This window comes from Anolis sagrei, chromosome 1, assembly GCF_037176765.1.
Source record: "Anolis sagrei isolate rAnoSag1 chromosome 1, rAnoSag1.mat, whole genome shotgun sequence".
Lineage (NCBI taxonomy): Eukaryota > Metazoa > Chordata > Lepidosauria > Squamata > Dactyloidae > Anolis > Anolis sagrei.
The window spans coordinates 3,030,333-3,045,532 of record NC_090021.1 but is presented as its reverse complement, the minus strand read 5'-3'; the positions used below and the strand labels follow the sequence as shown (position 1 = coordinate 3,045,532).

Sequence of the window (15,200 nt, the reverse complement as noted above, 5' to 3'; positions counted from 1 at the left end):
ACTAAAATGATCAAGGGTCTGGAGAACAAGCCCTATGAGGAGCGGCTTAGGGAACTGGGCATGTTTAGCCTGAAGAAGAGAAGGCTGAGAGGAGATATGATAGCCATGTATAAATATGTGAGAGGAAGCCACAGGGAGGAGGAGGGAGCAAGCTTGTTTTCTGCTTCCTTGGAGACTAGGACGCGGAACAATGGCTTCAAACTACAAGAGAGGAGATTCCATCTGAACATTAGGAAGAACTTCCTGACTGTGAGAGCCGTTCAGCAGTGGAACTCTCTGCCCCGGAGTGTGGTGGAGGCTCCTTCTTTGGAAGCTTTGAAGCAGAGGCTGGATGGCCATCTGTCAGGGGTGATTTGAATGCAATATTCCTGCTTCTTGGCAGAATGGGGTTGGACTGGATGGCCCAGGAGGTCTCTTCCAACTCTTTGATTCTATGATTCTATGATCTACACTGTAGAATAAATGCATCTTGACATCACTTTAACTTATATACAGTAGCTGCTTGCAATGAAACCCGGAGAGTTGTAGTTTTGCAAGCTCTTTAGCCTCCTCTGCCCAAAAGTGGCACGGCCTCACCAAACTCCAGTTCCCAAATTCAATTGCATTGAGCCGTAGCAGTCAAAGTGTGGCCAAACAGCATTAATTCTACAATGTAGACCTGCATTGCAGGTATTCAAAGGTCCCTTGTCTGGGAAACGATGTTAATAATAGCACGAGCCTTCTTTGCTGCAGCATCACGCTGCTGGTTCTTGTTCAGGAACACAAAACATATGCAGCATGTGAAAAGGTTGATGGTTTCTGTTATCAGCCACGAAGGAACTTTCCAAAAATAAATGAGGAGGAAGGCCAGTCTCTTCCTTAGCCTTTGGAAAGCTGTTCAGTCCAAGCTGTGAAACCCATTTGGAGGCAGGAGTGGCTCTTGATTCGGGGCCAGAAGGAAATGGCACCCAAAGTTTGCACAGGATCCTTTTTCTCCTTGGCTTTTACCGGCCTGTAATTCCAGCCCTCTGTTGCACTGCTGGACCTCCATTCAATGGAAGGCTTCAGGGCGGGAAAACACTAAGCAGCTCCTGGGGAGGAAATTGGCAAAGAGACACCCCAAAAACGCCCTTCTTTGCCGGAAAAATCTGAGCAACCTTTCCCGGCAAAGAACAGTCTCTGCCCAAAGCACTTAGTCTGGAACAAGGAGAAGAACAGCAGACGCAGAGGGCACCGATACTGGAGAATGAATGCATTCTGAGGTTAGAACGAAAACATTTCTCCCAATAACGGGGCTCAAAGCAGCACCAATACCCTGGGACAGTTGCAGAATCCGAACTCTGATCTTGTACTTTCCTTCCTCGGTTTCAGACCTAGCCTTGAGCTAGTCCTTTCCTCTCAATTATCCTATTCTGGGGCTTTGACCAGTTTAGTTTGTGGCGCTTTATCTCACAATTCAGCAGCAGATCAGTTGCACAACTTCAGCGCTTTCCAGTAGCTTCTTCCTGCACAGTATTTTCAGTCAACCGCTCCCACAAACTGCAGTCACTCTGGAACTCTCCACAGGCACTTGAGCACATGCCCAGCCATTGTCAGTTTTACTATTGTTTTCCCCCCAATCTAGATGACACTACAAACTTACCACAGCACACAGTTATATCTTGTCTTAGCAGACAGGTTCCTTTAATAAATTACACAGAGCCTTCAGCAAACAGCATCACAGCACAAGGAGAGAGAATACACTGTACATGACTTCCTTATATACAATTCTATACAATTACACATAGCAATCTCTTCCCAAGAGATTTGCAGGAAAATTTGCAGGATTTTCTGGAGACAGTGCTGATGGAATTGTTCCAGGAGTTGCATGTGACGCCTGTAGACAGTCCACGTTCCGCAGACGTAGAGCAGGGTTGGGAGGACAATAGGTTTATAAGCAAGCCCCTTGGTCTCCCTACGGATGTCCTGGTCCTCAAATACTCTCTGCTTCATTCGGAAAAATGCTGCACTTGCAGAGCTCAGGCAGTGTTGTATTTCAGTCTCAATGTTGACTTTTCTGGAGAGGTAGCTGCCAAGGGAGCGGGAATGGTCAACATTTTCCAATGTTACGCCAACTCATTAACTTAACTCAGACCCAACTCATTAACTTAACGCAGACCCAGGATTACATGATTCAGACGCCAACTCATTAACTTAACTCAGACCCAGGATTACATGATTCACAATCACCTGGACTAGGCCAGAACACATTCCCCAAATGATTCCCTATATACATTCAATGCATGACTCAGCATTTCCAATAGAAGCCCATTAGCAGTGCATGACTCAGCTATATTACATTACAATACATTGTAAAACCTGACAAGTTCATCAAAATAAATAAAGCAGTGGTTCTCCATCTTTCTAATGCCATGACCCCTAAATTAAGTTCCTCATGTTGTGGTGACCCCCAACCATATTTTCGTTGCTACTTCATAACGGTAATTTTGCTACTGTTATGAATTGTAATGAAAATATCTTGATGTGCAGGATGTATTTTCATTGTTACAAATTGAACATAATTAAAGCACAGTGATTAATCACAAAAACAATATTTTTTTGGGGGGAGTATGGACAACGAATGATGGGATCTGCAGTACCTTCAAGTGATGCAGCTCTGAATTCCACAGACCACTGAGACCCCCATGAAATACAGAGCTGGACCAAACTTGGCACACAGAACCTGTTGCAACTCAGAGTAAGCTTCACTTTGCTTCCAAACACCACCACACAAGAGCTGTAGTTTTACAGTTTATTAAGGAAAAAATCCAAATCAAAATAAAGAATAAGCATTGTAAAGTTCCAAAGATTAAGGTTAAATGCAGAATATAGTTCCAAAGATCTTCAGGTAAAAGCAGGAGACACAATCCTATTGGCAATGTTCAAACCACAGTCCCAGGTACATGAATCATAATGCAGGAAATCCCAAGAGTACTGCTTCCCAGGCTAAGATTATTCCATGAAGCTTTCAGGCTAATAAGCTACGTTGAACTGACACTTTCCCTTGGTTTGCAAGAAGCCTAAATACCTTTCTAACATGAAAACATTACATGAAATCATTGCAATGACCTTTCACCAAACTGGCCTCTTGTCTGCCGGCCAGGCGAGAACTCCTCCTGACCCGGAGATCACGGCGAGCTTGCCGGGTCAGGTCACTATCAAGGCTTTCAGTACTTTCAGGATCAGCATGGGAAGGAGGCAAATGCCTCCCCACCTGTTCGCTATCTCCTTCGTTAAAATTCCTTTCTCTTGGGAACCGCTGTGTTGATGTTGACTGTGCACTGTCTGACTCTACACTGTCTGTGCTGTCTGTGGGAACCGCAGGCCTAGAGATCTGAGGCACAGAAAAAAAGCCAGGAATCTGAATCCTATCTTCCTCATCATCACAGAACATTTCAGCCACAACAGAACCCCAATGACCAACAGAAAATACTGGAGGGGATTGGGAAGAATTGACAGTGGTTTACAGTAGATGTAGTTCACCTAAAACCGGAGAGCACTGTAAACCCAAATGACTGTGGATCTAGACAGAACTTGGCACAAGTACTCAATATGCCCAATTTTTGAGCTTGGTGGGGGCAAGAGGCAAGTGGTGAAGGCTCCCTGGATGGCCTGGCCATGCAGAGAGCCTTGCACTCGCCTCTCACCCCTTCTGAGCTTGGCAGGGGAGAGGGCCAAGCGGCAAAGGCTCCCCAAATGGCCTGGCCGGGTGGGGATCCTTCTGCTCAACCCTCGCTCCTTCTGAGCTCTGCAGGGGGTGAGGGCCGAGTGGCGTGCTTTCTCCCATGCACGCCTTTGCCTCCAAGCTCCTTGTCCTGACTCCCTGCAGCCCTGTGGGATGAGGAGAAGGAGCCGACCAGGAGCACCTGGCTGTTTGGCTCACACAGGGGCCAGCAGCCATTTTGGAGAGGCAGAGGGGGTGAGGCCAACCAAGGCGACTTCGCAACCCCTGGAAAATGGCCCAGCGACCCCCCTGGGGGTTGCGACCCCCAGGTTGAGAACCGCTGAAATAGAGGATTGGCCTTTTGCTACAAAGAGTAATCATTTGGAGTCCTTTTTCCATCCCAAAGCTTTTGATCAGTCCTCCAGGTATTTCATGCTACAGCTCACAGAAGCCTCAGCTTCCTTGGACTGATGATGGGAGATTCTGGGAAATGAAGTCCAAAACACCTACGTTTAGCATACACCAGGTGCATCTACACTGCAAAATGAATTGAGTTTGACACCAATTTAATTGCCATGACACCATGTTATGGAATCCCAGGTCTTTTGCACTCTCTGCTCATGGGTTCTGTTGCCAAACTACAACTGCCAGGATCATCTCAGTTTAAAGGGCTTAAAATGTGCTGCATTTTAAGTGTCTCATCCCATTGACTGTCATTATGCAGTAGAATTTAGAGCTAGGACCGCAGTTAAAGAGGATCCGTGCCTGGCGAGCCGTATGCTAAAAACAAGATAGACCAGGACAGAGAAACCATCTTACCAAACTGAAAACAACTCACAGAGGTTAGTTTCAATTTGCCCAAAAGGGATGCAAGTACAGCAATTTTGCTTCAAAATGTGCAAGCAGAAAGATACAGAGAAATACAAGCTATCTTTTACAGTTTTGATAGCTGATTGGCTAGAAAAGAGACCGGATAGGATCCAAGCCAGGAGATTCCATCTGAACATGAGGAAGAACTTCCTGAATGTGAGAGCCGTTCAGCAGTGGAACTCTCTGCCCCGGAGTGTGGCGGAGGCTCCTTCTTTGGAAGCTTTGAAACAGAGGCTGAGTGGCCATCTGTCTAGTCCAAACTACTTGGTTCATCTTGGAGGCTGTATTCTTCCTATATACGCCTGCTGGTACATGGACTGGAAATGCAATTCTCTGTTAAATAGTAATGCACAGTTAGAAAGGAATGCATTGACTGTAACCCTATTGTGAAAAATCAGTGGAAAATACAGTTCTAATGGATATGTGATCAATCATCAGCGGAAGGGTTAAGTGGCATGGAACTTAAGGGATGACATGTAACTTAAGGGACATGATAAAGAAGCTGAGTCATGAATATGTGACACTTTACTTACGTAGGTGATCCCTCATTGTCTGAGTAAGATTGTCTTCCAAGATCGGTGTCCTGGTGGTGGGTCCGTAGGTGACTGTGGAGCCCTATTCTTGATTCGCATGTTCTCCCACAGTAAGGGCATCAGTTAGGGGTGATTTGAATGCAATATTCCTGCTTCTTGGCAGAATGGGGTTGGACTGGATGGCCCAGGAGGTCTCTTCCAACTCTTTGATTCTATGATTCTATGATTATCTGGGAGAGAGAATGGTGGCCAGGGATTGGTCAGAGAAGAGGACCACTCAGCTGAAGAGGGCACAGTCTGGGGGAAACAAATGGTAAAGATGTGTTGATGGGCTTCTGATGAGCTCAAATGGCGGGTTCTGTGCCAAACAAAGATAGTAGCTTCAGAAAGCAAAGGTGGAATACAGAATCATAGAATCATAGAATCAAAGAGTTGGAAGAGACCTCCTGGGCCACCCAGTCCAACCCCATTCTGCCAAGAAGCAGGAATATTGCATTCAAATCACCCCAGACAGATGGCCATCCAGCCTCTGCTTAAAAGCTTCCAAAGAAGGAGCCTCCACCACACTCCGGGGCAGAGAGTTCCACTGCTGAACAGCTCTCACAGTCAGGAAGTTCTTCCTAATGTTCAGATGGAATCTCCTCTCTTGTAGTTTGAAGCCATTGTTCCCTTGCGTCCTAGTCTCCAAGGAAGCAGAAAACAAGCTTGCTCCCTCCTCCCTGTGGCTTCCTCTCACATATTTATACATGGCTATCATATCTCCTCTCAGCCTTCTCTTCTTCAGGCTAAACATGCCCAGTTCCCTAAGCCGCTCCTCATAGGGCTTGTTCTCCAGACCCTTGATCATTTTAGTCGCCCTCCTCTGGACACATTCCACCTTGTCAATATCTCTCTTCAATTGTGGCGCCCAGAATTGGACACAATATTCCAGGTGTGGTATAACCAAAGCAGAATAGAGCATGGGGAGCATTACTTCCTTAGATCTAGACACTATGCTCCTCTTGATGCAGGCCAAAATCCCATTGGCTTTTTTTGCCGCCACATCACATTGTTGGCTCATGTTTAACTTGTTGTCTACGAGGACTCCAAGATCTTTTTCACACGTACTGCTCTCGAGCCAGGCATTGTCCCCCATTCTGTATCTTTGCATTTCATTTTTTCTGCCAAAGTGGAGTATCTTACATTTGTCACTGTTGAACTTCATTTTGTTAGTTTTGGCCCATCATCTCTCTAATCTGTGAAGATCGTTTTGAATCCTGCTCCTGTCCTCTAGACTATTGGAATGGCTCTCCCTCCCAATTTGGTGTCGTCTGCAAACTTGATGATCATGCCTTCTAGCCCTTCATCTAAGTCATTAATAAAGAAGTTGAACAGGACCGGGCCCAGGACGGAACCCTGCGGCACTCCACTTGTCACTTCTTTCCAAGATGAAGAGGAAGCATTAGTGAGCACTCTCTGTGTTCGGCCACTTAACGAGAGAGATTGATCATCTTTATTAATGACTAGCCGTCCCCTGCCATGTGTTGCTGTGGCCAAGTCTGTGAATATGTGTTTGTGTGTGTGTGTATATGTGTATATGTATGTTTTTCGTATAGATATGTGGTCAATGGAGCCATGGCTTCAAACTTCAGGAAAGGAGATTCCACCTGAACATTAGGAAGAACTTCCTGATCGTGAGAGCTGTTCAGCAGTGGAACTCTCTGCCCGGAGTGTGGTGGAGGCTCTTTCTTTGGAGGCTTTTGAACAGAGACTGGATGGCCGTCTGTTGGGGGTGCTTTGAATGCGATTTTCCTGCTTCTTGGCAGAATGGGGTTGGACTGGATGGCCTACGAGGTCTCTTCCAGCTCTATGATTCTATGATTTGGGTACTCAAAAATTATTTATTTATTTATTTGCGACATTGATATGCCGCCTTTCTCACCCCGAAGGGGACTCAGGAGCACTGCAAACCCAAATGACTACAAGATATATAGCAGCTTACAAGATATATATATATATATATATATATATATATACATACAATATATTATATTATTAGCATAGTACAATATCAGTATTATATATTGCTATATTGTACTATACCCTTATTTTGTAATATTACACACAATATAAAATATATAATTATAATATCATATTGTTGTTGTTGTTATTATTATTATTATTATTATTAGCTTGGCTGTCAACCTACAGGCTTAACACAAACACATTATAAGCCCCTGTTCTTGTAAGTAGCAACCTCTCAGCTTTAAGTGAAACATATAGCTCAGAAATGGGCAAATTTTGTCTCTCCAGGTGTTTTGGACTTCAACTCCCACAATTCCTAACAGCCGGTGGAAGTTGAAATCCAAAACACTTGGAGGGCCAAAGTTTGCTCATGCTTGATTATTTCTGAGCCCTTGGTGAACTGTAAATCTTTTGAAGAGGAGGTTATCGTGCTCAACAACAACAACACTATATTTTAGTTGATTTATTTGTAAAGATGCTCATTTGGGGTCTCTTCCTTGCAGTTTTCAAGAAGGTGGACTCCATCGCTGGCGACGTTGACTCCACTCAGGCCTACTATGAGAAGATGCTGAGTTCGGTCCAAGGGAACCTCCAGGAACTAGGTAGGAACAACGAAGCCACTGCCTCGGGTATGCTCCATGCACACAGAGGCTGCTTTCCATAAAGCTTGCAGCAAAATAGACTTCCACCACCAGGCGGATGGGCTTTGGAGTCCTGGCCAGCATCATGGGCAAACATTAACGGCTTCTGGGTTGCTGTGAGTTTGTATGGCCATGTTTCAGCAGCATTATCTCCTGACATTTTGACCGCATTCGTAGCTAATGGTATCCTCAGAGGCCTGTTGGAGGTGAGGCAAGTGGAGTGTATATATATTTGTTTGTGTATTTATTTACAACATTTATATGCCGCCCTTCTCACCCCGAAGGGGACTTAGAGCGGCTTACAAGTTATATGTAAATACAATATATTATTAGTATAGCACAATATTAGTACCATACATTCCCATATTGTACTATGCCGCTATATTGTAGTATTATTAGTAATATTACATGTAATGTGGAATATATAATTATTATATTGTATTGTATTGTCGGAGGCTTTCATGGCCGGAATCATTGGGTTGTTGTAGGTTTTCCGGGCTATATGACTATGTTCTAGAGGCATTTTCTCCTGATGTTTCGCCTGCATCTATGGCAAGCATCCTCAGAAGTAGTGAGGTCTGTTGGAAGTAGGAAAATGGGTTTATGTATCTATGGAATGACCAGGGTGGGACAAAGGACTCTTGTCTGCTGGAGCTAGGTGGGAATGTTTCAACTGACCACCTTGATTAGCATATAATGGCCTGGCAGTGCCTGGGGGAATCTTTTGTTGAGAGGTGATTTGATGTGCCTGATTGTTTACTCTCTGTTGTTTTGCTGTTGTAATTATATTGTATCATTATTAGTATTATATTGTATTGCATTATAACATTATTATCAATATTATATGTGTATACAATATATTATTAGCACAGCACAATATTAGTATTATATATTACTATATTGTATTATACCACTATCCTGTAATATTATTAGTAATATTACATGTAATATACAATATATAATTCTTATATTGTATTATTATTAGTATATTGTATTACATTATAATATTATTATCGATATATGTGTATGTGTGGAATGTCCAGGGTGGGAGAAAGAACCCTTGTCTGTTTGAAGCAGGTGTGAATGTTGCAAAGAGCAAGCTTGAATGAGCAGAATAGCCATGAAGTTTGCCAAGTCAATCAGAGAGGGTATCGGCATAGAAGTAGCCTGGCCTCTGTTGCCTGGAGGCACCCTTTGTTTGGGAGCCATTGAAATCCACAAGCATGTAAGCAATTTCAACAGAAAGGAGGAAACCATGAAAATGAACAAAATCCAAGTGCCAGTTAACACCTCCCAAACAGAGGATGCCTCCAAACAACAAAGGCCAGGCTATCTCTATGCAGACCCCCTCACTGATTGACTTTACAGCTTCATGGCTACTCAGTGCTAATTCAAGCTTGCTAATTGCAACATTCACACTTGCTTTCAACAGACAAGGGTTCTTCCTCCCACCGTGGACATTATTCCATAGGGATATATACATTCCACCTTCGTGACTCTCATCAGATCCTATGAAGATGCCATTAGCCACAGATACAGGCGAAACATCAGGAAAGAATGCTGCTGGAACATGGCCATGCAGCATGAAAAACTCACAGCAACTCAGTGATTCCAGCCATGAAAGCCTCCAAAAACATAATAATAATAATAATAATAGTAATAATATCTGATCTAGATAGAAAAGTGGAATAATAATAAGACTTGATCCAGAGAAAAGTGGGGTACAAATATGATGATGATGATGATGATATCTGATCTAGAAAGAAAAGTGGGGTAATACAATAATAAGCTACTGGAAAAGCTGTCACTATACTAGGATTTAAAGATTGAACTGCAAAGACTCTGGCAAAAGCCAGTCAAGGGGGTCCCAGTGGTGATCGGCACACTGGGTCCAGTTCCTAAAGACCTTGGCCTGCACTTAAAACAATCAGTGCTGACAAAATTACCATCTGTCAGCTGCAAAAGGCCACCTTACTGGAATCTGCATGCATTATTTGCTAATACATCACACAGTCCTAGGCACTTAGGAAGTGTCCGACATGGCGAAGTCGAACATGTATTTGGGAAGCCTTGCTTTGAAGGCAGAGACTGGCCAGACCCAACAAAGATTATCCATTAACCCTGGTGAGATAGAAAGCACCTGAAAGACATTTCCCTATTTTTCCAATAAATCTCACCAAGTTGAAGAAAATGCCACTGAGATGTTTATTTCATTCATTTGCCCAGGAGCTGACATAACCCACAAGGCAAAACAATACAGTTTATATAGAGGAAACAGAGCTGTCAAATTCAAATTTCCTGCTCCCGCCCCCCTCACCAGCTTCGCACTGATTGGATGGAGTCATCAGCTGGCTGGGAGGCGCGGCTGGCTTGGCTGCACCTTAGCCAATCAGCGAGCCAGTGCCGCTTCGGCCTCTCAGCCAATGGGAAGAGAGGATGTGGTCTGGGTGGGAAACAATGAACTGGGAGGAAAAGATGACAGGATTAAGTGACTAATGTTTGTATAATTGCCAGCGATAGCTTTTCCCTAGTGTAAGTTCCTGGAGAATACATCTTAGACTGACTCGAAAGCCAGACGCTTTTGTTGTCCTTAGGTCGTGGATATGGGATTTGTAGATGATATTTGAGACTGGTATCGGCTGGAGGAATGGATTCATAGAATCATAGAATGAAAGAGTTGGAAGAGACCTCCTGTGCCACCATCCAGTCCAACCCCATTCTGCCAAGAAGCAGGAATATTGCATTCAAATCACCCCTGACAGATGGCCATCCAGCCTCTGTTTAAAAGCTTCCAAAGAAGGAGCCTCCACCACACTCTGGGGCAGAGAGTTCCACTGCTGAACGGCTCTCACAGTCAGGAAGTTCTTCCTCATGTTCAGATGGAATCTCCTCTCTTGTAGTTTGAAGCCATGGCTCCATTGCGTCCTAGTCTCCAGGGAAGCAGAAAACAAGCTTGCTCCCTCCTCCTCCCTAGGAATTCCCCTCACATATTTATACATGGCTCTCATCATATCTCCTCTCAGCCTTCTCTTCTTCAGGCTAAACATGCCCAGCTCCTTAAGCCGCTCCTCATAGGGCTTGTTCTCCAGACCCTTGATCATTTTAGTCGCCCTCCTCTGGACACATTCCAGCTTAGAGTCAATATCTCTCTTGAATTGTGGTGCCCAGAATTGGACACAATATTCCAGGTGTGGTCTAACCAAAGCAGAATAGAGCATGGGGAGCATGACTTCTCTAGATTCAATGGGAAAGAAGCTGTGGTGAAACCTAATCCCTCACAGGCAGGATGTCACCTTTATGTAAGGCGATTAAATTGTCCATAGGTCCTAAATCCCAGATGGGCTAGCCTTTGGCTCTCCGAGGTCTGAGGAAATAAGAGCCATTGTTTTACCATTCATGCAGAGTTTCTGGTGAGTCTAGGGATTAGCTGGCCCAGGATATGAGAAAAAGGCTTCCTGAAGCCATGAGGTGCTGGGTTTATGAAAAGTGGCATTTCTTCATATTTCATATAGGGATATGGGAAAGGGGGACCATACAAGGGGTTCATAAGGGGTAAAATCATGCAAACTGCAAAGGGAATCATGCCAGCCCTCCCTCCCTCTACAGTCCATCAAAGGTTCATATTAGGCTTGGGCAATCCATGGTTCTAAATGGTTCTAAAGTACTTACAAAACTAAAGTTCTGGTGGTGAAAATTTCAGAACTCTAACAAAACTTTCAAAATGTAATTATTATTTCATTATTGGTGATTTTTATGACAGAACCAATTAGGAACTGCCATTTATAATGAAATTTTGAGAGTTTTGTGAGTTTTGAAATTTTCATCACCAGAACTTTAGTTTTGTAAGTACTTTAGAACCATTTAGAACCATGGATTGCCCAAGCCTAGTTCATATAGATCGGTGAAACATCATAAATGTTTATAAGAGTTTGGTATAGCGTCCATAAGAGTTCCAAAGTCCATGAAAAGTTTATTAAAGGTTTCTAAAAGTTCATAGAAAGTCCATAAAGTGTGGGTTACAGGGGCATTACCATGAGGGGCCATGGAAAGAGCCTTAGGTTCCCAAGATACGGAATTATGGGATCATTCCAGCCTGGTGTCCTTGTCAAAACTATGAATTCCTTGGTTTTGAACTATCTTTTACAGAGTCATCTCTGATATCAGTGGGATCCAATACATCAGCCAGCAGAGTGATCTTGTTCGCTGTGTACTCATCTTGTTGTGTATCAAATAATAACAACAATTCTGTAGCTTTACCCAGAAGTGAAATTTCCACCAGCTTCCCCAATCTGAAACCTTCCAGATGTGTTGAATTACAAACCCCATCATCCCAGAGCCACATCTGGAAGGCACCAGACTGCAGAAAGTAGGTGGAAACTTTTTTGCAGAATCGGTAAATAAGAGGAAATTGATAAAATGGCGAAACGGGGGGAAATGTAATCCAGGAAAGCACCAGACCTGGGCTTAATTGCTGAGCAAAAAAAAAGAGAAATAAAATAACAAATCTTTCCTGCCAAACAAGCAAATGAGTCATTGAGAAAGTTTTGTTGTCCGTCAGCAAAACCGTAGGCATTTTGGGGCCAGTGTGGATTTTACAGGCCTCTGCAAAAAAATAAAAAATAAAATAAAATCAGGACATTTTTTTCTGACTCATGGTCAGGACAAAAAGAAAATAGACATTTGTCAAAACAAATTGCTTAACAGGGCCATCCTAAGTAAATGGACTCAAGGGCAAAGGATTAAAAAAAGCCACCTTTCAAAGCAATGGCTCGAGAGCAGTACGGGTGAAAAAGATCTTGGAGTCCTCGTGGAAAACAAGTTAAACATGAGCCAACAATGTGATGCGGCGGCAAAAAAAGCCAATGGGATTTTGGCCTGAATCAAGAGGAGCCTAGTGTCTAGATCTAGGGAAGTCATGCTCCCCATGCTCTATTCCGCTTTGGTTAGACCACACCTGGAATATTGTGTCCAATTCTGGGCACCACAATTCAAGAGAGATATTGACAAGCTGGAATGTGTCCAGAGGAGGGAGACTAAAATGATCAAGGGTCTGGAGAACAAGCCCTATGAGGAGCGGCTTAAGGAGTTAGGCATGTTTAGCCTGAAGAAGAAAAGGCTGAAAGGAGATATGATAGCCATGTATAAATATGTGAGAGGAAGCCACAGGGAGGAGGGAGCAAGCTTCCTTTCTGCTTCCCTGGAGACTAGGACGCAAGGGGAACATGGCTTCAAACTACAAGAGAGGAGATTCCATCTGAACACGAGGAAGAACTTCCTGACTGTGAGAGCCGTTCAGCAGTGGAACTCTCTGCCCCGGAGGGAGTGTGGTGGAGGCTCCTTCTTTGGAAGCTTTTAAACAGAGGTTGGATGGCCATCTGTCAGGGGTGATTTGAATGCAATGTTCCTGCTTTTTGGCAGAATGGGGTTGGACTGGATGGCCCAGGAGGTCTCTTCCAACTCTTTGATTCTGTGATTCTATGATAATAATGCAAGGTCACATTTTTGGATTTATATATTTGTGCATATGTGTATATATGTAGTTTTGCCCATGTGTTCTAATGCATTTTTTGTTTTTGTTTTTTGCTTTTTAAGTCCCTTCTGCTGTGTGTTCCAGTGTTTTTATGAGTGATGGTCACTCATTGGCCTGAGAGGTGCCTTGTGTCCAAATTTGGTGTCAATTCGTCCAGTGGTTTTATAGTTATGCTAATCCTACAAACGAACATTACATTTTTATTTATATAGACTAGCCGTCCCCTGCCACGCGTTACTGGTTATCCCTTTCTGATATTCTGATAGAGCCTTCTTTCTGCCATATATGTTGTATTCTTCTTTCCATGTATTTGTTATCCTGAATCATCCATTCATATTTTTTTCCTGTCACCCCTTTCTCGGATTTCTCCATTTTCCTACAATGTGAATGTATCCCATTCTGACCCCACTTTTTCTCCGTCCAGACCAGAAATCTGCCGGCAACTGCTCCTTGTGTCACGAAACGGCTCCAATCGGGCTTGAAATCAGCAAACTGCAAGCAGGGATGGAGGAGATCCAGAAGAAACTCTTGGCCCAAGAGGCGTTGCTGGACCGGGCCGGGCAGACCCACCGGCAGCTGACCTCGGCCAGCAACAAGCTGACCGAGGAGGTGGACGCTTGCTTCTTGGCCCTGCAGCAGGTCAACCAGAGCCTGGGCCTCTACCTGGCGCAGGTGCGGGGCTGGCAGGCCGTCTCCGCAGAGCTGGGTGGCTCCTTGAAGGAACTTTTGGAGGAGTGCTTCGACATCCAGGTACCATGAATACTTGTTAAACTCTAAAAAGCATTTTAAAGATTATTTTATTTTGTTCACAGTGAAACAGAGTATTACGGTTAGAGATTCTAAATTGGGTCTTCTTAGGTCCACATCACGGGAACACGTAAGGAAGGAGACAGTCCCAAAAAAGATCAAAAAACAAGGTTTATTTTAGTTTCTTTATGAAGAAGATGGACAGCCTGGCAGCATACGCAGATGCTACCCTTCAAGTGACTGCCGCACCCCTCCTCTTTTTCTGCTGACTTTTATACTCAAGTAATAGGTCATGGAAAGTACTCTCTTTCCAGCCCCTCTCCCTTGACCTTTTAATGGAAAGTACCTTCTTGTACCTGCAGATGCTGCGCTTAACCACAACCTTTGAACTTAACCACAACACAACTTCTGACCTCTACATGTCACATCTTGTTTCTTAAAAACATTTTCTTCCCTGTTGCTCCTTTTCTACAGAGAAAGGGTATGTTTCTCTTTTGCTGTTAATTTCATTCAAAGCCTCTTGCTTACAATTTGCAAATTTCACCCAAAGACTCTTTCATTACCACAGAGCAACACAGAGAAAGAAGGTAAACACACATACTATATACGTGGCATGGGCCAACTTTGGCCCTCTCTCCAGGTGTTTTGGACTCCCCCCCCCCCCATTTCTACCAGCCTCAGGCCCTTTCCTTTTTTTTCCATTTTCTTTTCCGCTTAAGCAACTGAGGGGAAAAAGAAAAGGGCCTGAGGCTCTTAGGAATTGTGGGAGTTGAAGTCCAAAACACCTAGAGGGCCAAAGTTTGCCCATGCCTGATCTATAGCTACATTGGATACACAAACAACCTACTGCAGTGATTCTCAACCTGTGGGTCCTCAGATGTTTTGACCTTCCCAGAAAACCTAACAGCTAGTAAAATGGCTGGGATTTATGGGAGTTGTAGGCCAAAACATCTAGGGACCCACAGGTTATTCCATGAAGCTTTCAGGCTAATAAGTTACGTTGAACTGACGCTCTCTCTTAGTTTGCAAGAAGCCTAAATACCTTTCTAACATGAAAACATTACGCTCTCACCAACATGAAAGCATTGCGATGACCTTTCCCCGAGCTGGCTTCTCGTCTGCTGGCCAGGCGAAAACTCCGCCTGACCCGCAAATCAAGATGAGCTTGCCACGTCAGGTCACTGTCAAGGCTT

The 15,200-nt window shown here is 44.0% G+C and overlaps 1 protein-coding gene across 1 annotated transcript in view; it reads left to right on the top strand.

Annotated features, from left to right (window-relative positions):
• SCARA3 (scavenger receptor class A member 3) overlaps positions 1-15,200 on the top strand; it is a 51,592-nt gene that overhangs the window by 15,779 nt on the left and 20,613 nt on the right. Inside the window, exons 4-5 of the mRNA XM_060754776.2 lie at positions 7,593-7,691; positions 13,685-14,010. Of these exons, the coding sequence (XP_060610759.2) occupies positions 7,593-7,691; positions 13,685-14,010 (425 nt within the window). The remainder of the gene's footprint in view (positions 1-7,592; positions 7,692-13,684; positions 14,011-15,200) is intronic.